The 12,168-nt window shown below is 37.7% G+C and overlaps 1 protein-coding gene across 6 annotated transcripts in view; it reads left to right on the top strand.

Annotated features, from left to right (window-relative positions):
• Window positions 1-12,168, top strand: part of LOC126419271 (zinc finger MIZ domain-containing protein 1-like) — a 145,793-nt gene that overhangs the window by 113,778 nt on the left and 19,847 nt on the right. For 4 of the 6 annotated variants that reach the window (XM_050086466.1, XM_050086437.1, XM_050086446.1 and 1 more), the window contains 7 exons: window positions 2,000-2,192; window positions 3,204-3,404; window positions 3,631-3,777; window positions 5,294-5,341; window positions 8,350-8,854; window positions 10,501-10,581; window positions 11,804-11,939. In XM_050086466.1, coding sequence (XP_049942423.1) covers window positions 2,000-2,192; window positions 3,204-3,404; window positions 3,631-3,777; window positions 5,294-5,341; window positions 8,350-8,854; window positions 10,501-10,581; window positions 11,804-11,939 — 1,311 coding nt within the window. The remainder of the gene's footprint in view (window positions 1-1,999; window positions 2,193-3,203; window positions 3,405-3,630; window positions 3,778-5,293; window positions 5,342-8,349; window positions 8,855-10,500; window positions 10,582-11,803; window positions 11,940-12,168) is intronic. The other 2 variants (XM_050086457.1, XM_050086450.1) reach the window with 2 other exon arrangements.

Below are 12,168 nucleotides of genomic sequence, written 5' to 3' on the forward strand. Positions count from 1 at the left end.
CACAGATCGGAGAAAGGCGGCGTTGTGGCATTTGCTGTAGCTGTAACCTAATTCTGGGTGAGTGGTCAGGGCTTTGGACATCAGCCCTACCAAATGCAAACTAAGCAATTTTACAGATGTGACACTTCACTCTGTCCCATGTATTGGTTGAACTAGTGTAATGTGATTTTTAACAGGACCACATGGCATCTGATCCTCCATCGGAAGAAGTTCGAGGACTTTGTTGGTAGTCATGCTGCAAATCCCCCCACACACACACAAACTCATCTCCCATCGGTGCAGCAGTATAAACTATTATTCAATATAAGAATATATAATCCAATTTTAGTTTTGATTAAACCTCACATTTTGATTTTTACATCTCTTCTTGGCACTTTTACTTTTGTACTGTTGCTCTGTGTCAAACACGAACCTTAAGTAATATTTATCTTGCTATTCAACTACATGAAGAAGGTGAAGTTAACCCTCTGCACGTCATTCCCCTGGGTGGGCAGAGCGTCCCCTGCCCTCTACATTTGGTCGAGAAAAAGTGCTCGCACTGCACTTAAAGTGTCACAAATCATTCTTAGTTGAGTGTATTCATTATAGAACAACTGAAGCAGGTGCTTACCCAGCCTAAAAATGGAAATTAACAAATTACATTGATCTAGTGATGATTCAATGATGACACCCATCCAAGACAGGTAATTAATTTTCTAAGATGCAATCCCAACATTTTTCATAACACAGAACATTCAACTACTGGAATGGATGTGCAATTTTACATCTACTGGATGAGATCAGTGAATGCAAAACATCAAAACATCTCCACAGAATCTGCAACTGCTTGTTGTACATTCTTTTGTTGCTTCTGTTATCGTATATTTTAGCCTGTTAGGCAAAACCATCCACGATGTATACAAACCTTTCAAATGGAAAATAGTAAACATAAACTTTTTTGGAAAATAATCCACCAAGATTAACTCCATTTTACTTGCCTTTTCACTTATTGTCACCAATTCCATACAGAAAATGATAAATTTTTGATCTGGTCCTTGCAATAGTTTTTACCTAGGCTTCAGTGTGTTGAAAATACCAGGCGACTACTCAGTGATTTAATGCTAGAGTAAAGTTCTAGTCAGGACTGAGAAACTTTCTGGGTGTTGCCATACGTGGTGCTGTTCCATGAGCATGACGAATACACAAAAGGACAACTCAGAATTATCAAAAGCAAAACAGTGCTTCAAAAAATGGAGGACATTCTTTTTAAAATCTTGGCAGTTTGTTTTCGAGTCAATAAATTGTTTGTATAGTATTCAGTTGGTTAATAACGTGCTCTAATCTCAGTATAAACAGAAAAAATATATAATTAATTTGCTATATTATTAAACAATGGTTTTTACTTATTAGATATACAATGCAATTACCTTCAAGTAATTTTTAGTCTTTTCCAGTAGTGTTTTCTTTGAAGGAGTATTTTGTCTGAGAACTTGCTCTGCCTCTTTCTGTTCTCACTACTATTCTCATGAGTTGACAACACACTACTAATTAGTAGAACGCAAGTGTATAAAGTGACAGTACTTCACTAAAATTTTTAATGAACCAGCACCTCTAAACACAGTAACATACAAAAACTCATACTTCACATGATTAACTAACATATTGTTTCAGAGATATTGTATATATCAACTATAAATAAAAGATTTCTTCAAACAATTAAACCATTGGTAGCAATACTTTGAAGAATATATAGCCAGGTGTGTGCAGTTCATATTAATTCCAGTTCTACTGCAGTGATATCTGTTGGATGATGAAATGCAACTTCATGACCAAATAGCCAGACATTTTCTAAAAAATTGACGTTGAAAATCCAGACATGTCTGGAAAAAGCCGGACAGTTGGTAACCATTTTTGGGACTCGGCATATTATTCCAGTTGTTTCCAATGCATTTGATGCTCTGGTTTCTGTTGTTTGTGTGAGACGTGGAACAGGAAGGCTGAGTCCACCATTTGTCCTCAGGACTGCTTACGGGACAGCAGGGGGGCCCGTTCAGGAGGCCGGTCACGCGCAGTTCCACGGCGGAGGCGGTGCGAGTGCGCTGAGTGCAGCTGCGATGGTGGCTGCTGCCACAGCCACAGCGACTGCCACCGCCAGTGTCGTCGCTCTGCACGAACAGGCTGCTGCTGCTGCCCAGGGGCAGTTTCCACCGCAGGTACACACAGTTTTCTCACCCTAAGGTGCCTGCTTCTAGTGACAGCATCATCATAATCATTTGTACACGATTGTTGTGGCTAACAGTAGCTCTCCATTGAGTACATTGAACATAGATATCAAATTCTTTCCCACATTCTACTCTCCTATTCTGCCTCCCTTCATCATCATCATCATCATCATGTTCTCTACATCATTTGAATTATACAATATACAAGGGTGTGTTGAAAAGTAATGCCTCAAATTTTTATTCTGTTCTCGATATGGACTGTGTCATGCATTCTGCCCCACTTTGCTGACACAAGTTTCAACCCTCTGCTGTTGGAAGGCTCTGAATTTTATTGTGTAATATGACAGTCTGTAACACAACTATGTCAGTGCGTGAGAAACAGTGTGCTGTAATTGAGCTTCAAATATGGAGAGTTCCTCTACAAATGGAGCACCTTCTCCTTCAGCACGACATGCCAGACCATACACAAGCGCTGCAACATGTGCAACAATCTGCCACCTTAGGTTCACCGTCATCAATCATTCTCCATACAGTCTTAACTTGGCCCCATCCGATTTTCATCTGTTACCAATAATCAATGAACACCTTCAAGAACTTCGGTTTGTTAGTGATGAAGCAGTGCAAGCGAGGTGAGGTTGTGGCTCTACCAACATCAGACATTCTACAGTCACGGTATCGACAAACTGGTCTCTCGATGGGAGAAATGTGTTCATCGCTAGGGTGACTGTGTTAAGAAATAAAGATGTAGAATGTTAATAAAGTTAGTTTTATTTAAAAAGCTTTAATGTTTACACATAAAAAAATTATAGGCGTTGTGTTTCAGCATGCCCTCATTGTTCTAGTAAATGAAGAAATATGTAACACTGAATTTTAATGTAATGTAAACTGTCACTGCAATGCTTAATATAATTAGATGTTAATGAAGTTTCACCAGACAATAATTTTATTGTTTTGAATCGTCCTGCGACTGGTTCATGTACCAAATTTTGCATCCTCTTTCAGATGCAGGGAATGCCTCAGCAGTATGGATATGCAAGTCAGGGAGGGCAGAGGGGGCATGCACCTATGACAATGGGGGGAGCACCACCAGCCAGCATGGGTATGGGTCCGGGAGTTGGTCCCATGGGAGGTATGGGAGTCATGGGTCAGCATGCGACCCAAATGATGGGAGGTGTACCAGTTGGAAAGATGGCAACGGTGCAGGTATGTCACATATTGCTATCAAAATTTTGCATTTTACCAATTTCAGATAAAGTTAAAAAGGCAAAAAGAAATATAAAAATAATAGTGATGATAAATATGTATTGACTGTGCCTTATATAGACCCATATTGTGAAATTTCAAAACAGTTTTTAGCTAATTTCTTTAGCCTTAAAACTATATTAAGAACAATGAAACTATGTAGAGAGTGAGAGCAATGTGTTTGCAGGGACAAGGTCAGATGTACCCACGGCGGGTGGCTCCTTACCCGAGCCCTACAATGCACGCTGCTCACAAACGGCAGCCACATTTCACACAGCAGCAAGCGCAGCCCGTTTCACCTGCATTTTCTCCTGCTAGCACTACTGCACCACAGGTCAGTTAACAATTACTGTGCATAAGTGAAAACGTTAAATGCCATCTGACATCAAGTAATCAAACAAATGGTAGGGAAACAGAGAATGTGGCCAGAGCAGAGCATACAATAAAATAAGTATGCTCAAATTCATTTGTGCCAGTCTGAAAGAATCTCTACTTTATACAAATCAGAAATGAGTAATGACAGATTAACAGCATTGGTTATGTGCTTTTTAACAAAAGGAGAAAAAGTATATTTCAGTTGAAAAGAAGATCTTTCTTTCTAAGTGGAGTGTGTGCTGTTGTGAAACCTACACACAAGTTAAAGCTGTGTACCAGACTAGGACACAAACCCAGATCTCTGCCTTGCCTGCAAGGTCCAGACTTCAATCCATGCCCTACACTTAGTTTTAATATGTCCATAAATTTTATATTAACTTTGTCAAGAAAACTATGGACTCAGTATCTAAAATTACATTGTTATGCTCTGCTCCTTTACAGTTTGTTGCCTTAACTCGCAAGATCATTAGCATGAAATACATTTAGAACATTACCCACAAATATTGTACCTTAATGAATTACATTTCATTTGTATCATACTCTAATGTATGGCCTGGACAAAAACTGGAAACATTGGAGAAAAAGATACATAAAGGCACTGGATCATCTTTCAGGCCTATTATGATTGCCTTCAATACAAAATTTGTTACAAAATGCATTTGCACAATATTTGAATTAGCTTAGGCAGGTCTTTCAAGCTTGTACATGAAGTGTCATCTATTTGTTTTTCAGATGAAAGGAGAACATCTGTTTCTTCTGTAGTTTCTGCAGTTTATCAGATATCCTATAACATTCATTACTGCAGGGCCTGTGTAGATAATGAATTCAACATTTTCCTCATTGCATACTAAATAGTTTGTGTTTTGTCACATCACCCTTCTTATATGGTGTAGTATATGACAAAGCATGCTCTTTACTCCCTGAAACAACTTTGCAACTAAATTTTTGTTTAATTGTACTACAAAAGCTAAGAAAAAAGGCACTTGATCATGACAGAAATCTTTGCATTGGAAATTAGATATCCAAATAAAAAATCTGCAGTTTTCACTCTGCATGTACAAATTTGAGCTATTGTTAATAGGAGAGGTGACTTGCAAAATCATCTTTTGCTCTCCCATATGTCCTTCTTTTGCTCATGAAGGTTTCATCATCTTCTCATTAGTATTAAGGAATAGCCTTTGAGGTTTTCGTTGCTGATTTCTTCTGTCATTTCTTTTGTTAACTGTTCAGGCTTTCGAGAAGTTTGTCTGAAGTGAAGCAACTATTTCTCATTCTTCAACTCTCTGTCTGCCCAATCTCTCTCTCTCTCTCTCTCTCTCTCTCTCTCTCTCTCTCTCTCTCTTTTCTCTCTGAGCTGCTTTCAAATCATTACACCTCATAACAGATGATGTCTTTCCATGATATTTGTGTTTCATCATAACCTTAGAACCAGGTTACCCTCTTTACATCTATTAAAGTGGCAGTCTTTGTTCCAGATGGTCCAACTAAACGTGCACCAACAATCTGCCCTCTTTGAAAACCTGGTAAGTCTCCCCTCTTGCAGCACTTGTTTATGAACTGTTGCACAAGAGTAATATGCTACTATATAGGTTAAATAAAATTATGAATAACTGTGATCATGATCACAGAAAGTTGGTTCAGACATGGCAGCTCGATGTTTATAGAATCCAACACCCCAATTATGCCCACTGTATAATAATTAGACGTGTGTTCTGATGACTTCAACTGACCCCAATGCCCACATACATATCTGTTTGTCTAGTGTTTCCAGATTTTTTTCCAGCTTCAGAACAAAGAGTACTTACTGCTTATTCTAGTTCCCTGTGGACCCTTCCCTCCCCCCTCCTCCCATCGCACACACTGTAGTGTTACTGTGGAAGGAAATATCAAATTGGAAGCGAAGGAAACACATTTTAAGAAACTGACAAACACAAATGAAAATAATAAGAAACTAACAAAAATACTTAAAATTGAACATCAGGGAGGAAGATCGTGATTAGTGACTAGAAATTGTATTATTTATGTAATTGTTAAAAAGAGTCATTATTATAATCCAATTACTAGAGCTCTGATCAGGTGTACTAGTGGGTGTCTGCTAGCATGCTGATGCCACACTTGTGCCCTGGTCTCCCACAGCGATCTCTCTCTCTCTCTCTCTCTCTCTCTCTCTCTCTCTCTCTCTCTCTCTCTCCCTCTCCCTCCCCCCCCCCCCCCAACATTTCTAAAATGAGAAATTGACAATGCTTGGCATTCTTAGCCACATAGATCAAGTGTCAGTAGAGAGTAGTGTTTAGATTTCCACACAGTTCTTGTTTTCCATTCCTTATTTAGTTATTAGTTTCAGCAATTTGAGTTGCAGTAAAAAAGTGTATTTTGTGGTATTTTTCGTGCAATTTATTTAATGAGTGAATGTGTTGTTTGTAAGATGAAAATGGGAAAGCAGGAAGGAAGTGAAATTTCCCCTTTGCTCTTGGGTATACATAAAACTCCAACAAGACAACACAGCAAGAAGAATGTGGCTGAAAAAGACAGTAGAGTTTTGGCACTGAAGCAAATGCATAATCCCCAATGTATAGAAATACATCTTGTAGAGGATTATGGTGAAGTAGTAGCATCTGTATGGGGTTAAGAAAAATTTCCAGAAGGTAGACGTAATCAATAGCTATTGTATCAAGGAATGCAGTAATATATGACTGAAAAAAAACCAACCGTTGTAAGAAAAAACCTCGCTGGTCTACAGGCTATTTGTGCTGCAGCTTGTGGCAGTGGTTTGAGAACTATCCAGCATGTGTACCGCGAGGGAAGGTTCACAAAATTTGAATCTGCCAGGAGGAATAGTAGAAAGCACAGCTGTTTAACCAAACTAAACAACTTTGATAAAGATGTTGTCTGAATGTTATGACAGTGGTGAAAAATAAATTTTACCCCATCTGCTAGATCTGTGAATGCATATTAATCAGTGTAGGATCTAAATACAAGCATTAGAATGATGGTAGACAATTTTTACTTGGATGCAGTGATATGGTGTAAATTTTTGTGGACAATGACTGTGCTCGGTACTTCCGGTGGCATGTGACCTATATTCTCTCTGGATGAAACTTTGGTTACTCAGAACCATTCAATAAAGTAGATGTGACAGAATTTGAACCAATAGGAGCCCTTGTGGAACCTGTTGGGAAGGGGGCCTTAACACCCCTGTTGAGAAAGGAGCGGGCTGATTGTTGTTTGTATGGGGCCAGTGAAGACTAGCTTTCTTAAAGGAAGTAAATTAGTTTACAGATGTTGCAGAACAAACAAATCAGAAGATTATCATTCATAAATGAACACAAATAATTTCAAAAATTAGTTAGAAACCACTTTTTTTAATTTATTTGAAGAAGGTTCCATCATTGTCATGGACAACACCTAGTATCATTGGAGATCATGTTAAAAAAATAGGGTTTTGTAGCCCCATCATTGTCATGGACAATACCTAATATCATTGGATATCATATTGAAAAATGGGGTTTTGTAGCCAAAATGGTGGGGAATAATGTGGTATATAGGAATCCTGAATAAAACCAACCTGCTTCCATAAAAAAATGTGTTAAATTACTTATTGAATGCCCCTCATAATTTAAGAATCTTTTTTACTGCATATAGGCTTGTTATGTTTTAGTTATATTCAATATTTTTTAATTAATGAAACATCAAGAAAATTACATCCTAGAAAAAAATTTGAAGTGTAGCAGTAGCAGAACCAAATCCAATGCCAATCATTTAAAGATGCAATGAAGGAAACAAATTGTGTTACAGGTGCTGCCTGAAATGTGTGTGTGTGTGTAACATTCCAAATTGATAGAAACAATGGCCACACTCAATTTCTTTTCAGAACTGATTACATTTTCTTTCCCATCGTACTGGAATGTTCCTCTTACCCTGCAGTTCTGAGTAACTTTCATGTTTGTTTTAAATAATAGTATTTAATAATCATTGCACACTGTGCTAAGTTTCATCAGGATTGCAAAAAAAGAAATGAATGTATATATAGACAGATGCCAGCTGGAAGAACAGTCACTCAAAATCCTGGAGAGGGGAGAGACAGTCACTCAAAATCCTGGAGAGGGGAGAGACAGTGCATAGTAATGAATAGATCACATTGGACTAAGATTCAAGGCTCCATATTTTCCATAGTACTTGTGTTTTATGATCTGTTCATCAAATTTTTGTGATCAAAGATTTTCAGTCACCTTTCTTTCATTTCAGAATCTCTACATGTATCCTTTCATTTTTGTTAGTTTTTATAAATTGATTTGATACATTCTATTCTTAAAATTGAACACCTGTCAGTCAAAATTCAATTGTTCCTCTTTCAGTGTGTTCTAAGTGGATGCTGGCTGTAAATACTGTTCATTCTTTATTTTCATTTTGAATAGATATCATTTTATTTTATAAAGGATGAGTTCACAGTTGGGGAAGCTCACAAACATGCTCCCATTCAAGCACATTGTATGGTGAATACGTAAGTGACGCCATAATCTGTTCCATGCAGTACGGGAGTGGCGGAGCTTACGGAGGTCGGGCTGGACCCGGCCCCGGTCCTGGCCCCATGCCAGGATTCCAGCAGTATGGCCCCCCACAAACCCAGCAGCAGCAGCAACAGCAGCACCAACAGCAGCAGCAGCAGCAGCAACAGCAACAACAACAGCAGCAGCACCAACACCAGCAGCAGCAACAGCAACAAGTCGGTGTCGGAGCCAGCCAATTCGGTACCGTGCGGGGTGCTGCACGCCAGCCCACTCCGCCGTATGCCTCTCCGATGCCTGGGGCCGGAGGGGCTGCCGGTCCGGGAGGCGGGCCATTCTTCTGTGGAGTTGGCGCACCCTTCTCGCCGAGTTATGGGGCTGGTACAGGTGCTTACCAGCACAGCCCTGTACCTGGCAACCCCACACCACCTCTCACACCAGCAGCCAGTGCTCCACCTTATGCTTCGCCTGGTTCCGGAGCTGACGTGAAGCCCAGCTTCCCAGACGTCAGACCGCCGATGCCGATGCAGAGTGAGTGAAGTAACACAGTGGCTGGCTGTCAGTGGTGCAGCATGAGTGATACCCCAAAAGTCTCATTGCAGATGTGGCACTTGATGGCTATATTTGTATAACAGAGTTCATATTCACTATAAAACATAAACTTTGAAACCTTGTTGGCCCTCATTTGGGAAATTTTCAGGAATGACTGGGAAGGAGTAGTATAGCAGACTATTTTAGGAGCACGTGGTGTTTAAAGACAGAAAAGAATAAGCTTTTTTATGTCTGCAGTTTGGAAGAACACTGATGCTGCACTTCTGACAGACTTAACCTTTCTACTTTTCATTACCATAATTGTATTCTGTAGTAATAGGTGGTGTAAGTATATTTAAGAAATTCAGTACCAATAGGTAACTTCATGTAAAATGGAACTGAATTGAATAGTGTGTGATCCATTAATACTTGATGTAATAAACACAAGAAACCAGTGAATGGCCACTGTGTATAAATATTTAATGTTTTTTGATAGTGAATATGTGAAATGTCTTCAGTTGATGAGTATTTTTTTAGTGACAAAAGTTTAGGGGTCAGGTGTCATGATAAGTTATATTGTAGAGATTCATTTTGTTGGCTCGTGTGGGTTGAAACTTGGTTTGCCATTACTAATGTTTCTTGACTGGTTAAATTAATTAATTAAAATATTTGAACTAATTCACATAGTGCTCAACAGAAAAGCAATACGTATTATAGTTTTATTTTACGTAGACAAATTATTCTCTTTACATAATGAGCTTTATTTTGCATTATTCTTTACTATAAAGTCAAATATTTTACTGTTAGTTTATGGTGCTTTTCTAAACAAAATCTTCTCTTCTGTCTACTATTTTCTGTTTCAATAGTAGTATTCAGCCTATTTTCTGTTTCGGTAATAGTATTCAGTTGGTATTGAAACTTAGTTGTTGCTATGGTATATCTGAATCACAGAGTGATATTTTATTTGTGAACAGTCAGGTTAAAGAGTGAGGGATCTATATTTTACTGTTGTCAACTAGTTACTCTTTTCATTTGGTATAAAACAATATGGACCAAAATATGCTTTGTCTATATTTTTATAAAAAAGTATAGTATCTCATATTGAAAGATGTAGCACCCAGCCCAGAATTATCTATAAAATGATCTGCAGCTTATTACACCAACTGTCCAGGGAAGTATGCTGTAAAATTGAGAATGATGACGTAAGACTTTCATTTTGAATCTCTTAAGAAGTAGATTTGAAAGCAGACTTGCAGAATTTACTACCTACTTTTTTACATCTTTAAAGATCCAGTTGCAGTTTTTATCTCATTTCATACATATGTGAAAGAAGCTGCTTGGTTGCTCAAACTGAAATACGCACTTACATGTGTATACTGTTCAACACTGCTCAGTCATTCATGGAAATGAGAAATACCCATAAGCACGGCTAATCAAAATAATTATTTTCTCAGGCCATAGTACGTACTGAAAATAACAAAGACAATTTTGGCAGCAACTGTTTCTTGGCAAAAATAAATAAATACAGTGTGTGCTGCCTGCATAACAGGAACATTGTTTCATTTTATGATTTTTTTGTAATTTGAAGAAATCGGTTAATTTTTGTGTTAGTAAAGGTTATGTTTTCTTTTTAATGTCCCTTTCAGCTGCCTACATGACAAACCAGCCGTGCTGGTGTGAGCAACCAGTGTTTCATCACTCATGTGACAAGGTGTCCAAATTTTTGCGTAAGTGACACATTTTAATTGTGACACGTTTTGTATCTGCGTTCACTTTTTAAGTATGGTGTGTACAACAGCTTCTGTGTGTATTTGTGGTCTGTACACTGCATGTGCAATTCTAAATGTTGTACTCAGTTGTCAGGACAGATTCAAATCTCCACCATCAAATTAGTGAAAATAAATAGAAAGGAAAAAGAACAAAGATTCAATGAATAAATCTTAAATTCCAAAAAATTAATTACAGAACACAGCAGAAATGAAGGTTAAAGTGAAGATAGTATTTTGTCCTGGAGGCAAAAAGACATAAGTTTTGTATCTCCATTTTTTCTTCTTCTGAAAGCAGTTTTAATGTCTGATTCATGACCTTAAAATAACTATTTTTTGGCATAACTTCTTGGTTCATGTTGCTCAAACTGATAGCTGATGAAAGACACACACAAATTTAGGATTACATTTGTTTTCTTCAAAATTTTACCTGTTTCTTTTGGGATTAATAAGTCATTTCTTCTTGTGCTGAAATTCTGTCTGTCTATGTGCAGTGGATTTGTAATGCTGAAAAACACTGTGTAAGCATCTGAAAAAATAGATAAAATACTGAGGAAGTAAAGAAAAAAGCTTTTAACAGACTGTAGTTTTCATGAAATGTATTCTGTAAAGCAGAAATAGAGGAACATTATTATCAGTAAGCATATTTCAATAAATAACAACCATGATAATTTGTTCTTCACATGACAAAAAAAGTTGAGTATAGATATTTCAATTTGGTGTTAGTTTTCATTTCTGCCTGAAGCTATATGTTTTGCATTCCAACTCTTTGTTTTAAATAACCCAAAATAATCTACAGAAGTGCTGGAGGGTTTGTGCTTTTATCATTGCTTTCTTTTACAAAATGTCTGCCTGTTTTCTGATGAAAGAAACTGGAAGGGGAACCTGTCATGTACAAAGTCAAATTTCCAAGCATTTCCAACAGCTCATTTTATTTGTGCTACCATATAAATGAAATAATTTGAATTGAAATGAGTCATTTGGATGTAACTAGGCTAATGGCTTAAAGAAAATGTTAATTTTGCATGAAATGGACCAACTTCTCTTCTTTTGCGTCTAAAATCAATGCCAAAAGAAAGCACAAGTTGTGCAATGAGCTTTTGAGTGAGACTGTTTCACTGCTTTCAAATATTTAAGCTAATAAACAAAAATCTTATGTAGTTTTAATTTTTGTTCTTTGCAGAGGATGATGAATTAAGGCTGACATTTCCTGTTAGAGATGGCATCATCTTGCCTCCATTCCGGCTTGAGCACAACCTGGCCGTCAGCAACCATGTCTTCCAACTCAAACCAACTGTCCATCAGACACTCATGTGGCGGTAAGAAATAGAAGCATTATGTTTAGTTTAATAATCTGCAATGAGAATTGCTACAAAATGACACAGGTTGAAAAAATTTTACTTATTAAGCTGCAACGGAGACAGCCTTGAGCAGGAAGTCGCAAAGCTGGTAGCTTTTGAAACCAGAAAAAAAGGTTGGAAGAACCAAGATTAATTAAGAAAGACATAAAGTAACGCATGTCTGAGAGAGAGACAGTGGGCTACTATG

This window comes from Schistocerca serialis, chromosome 1, assembly GCF_023864345.2.
Source record: "Schistocerca serialis cubense isolate TAMUIC-IGC-003099 chromosome 1, iqSchSeri2.2, whole genome shotgun sequence".
NCBI lineage: Eukaryota > Metazoa > Arthropoda > Insecta > Orthoptera > Acrididae > Schistocerca > Schistocerca serialis.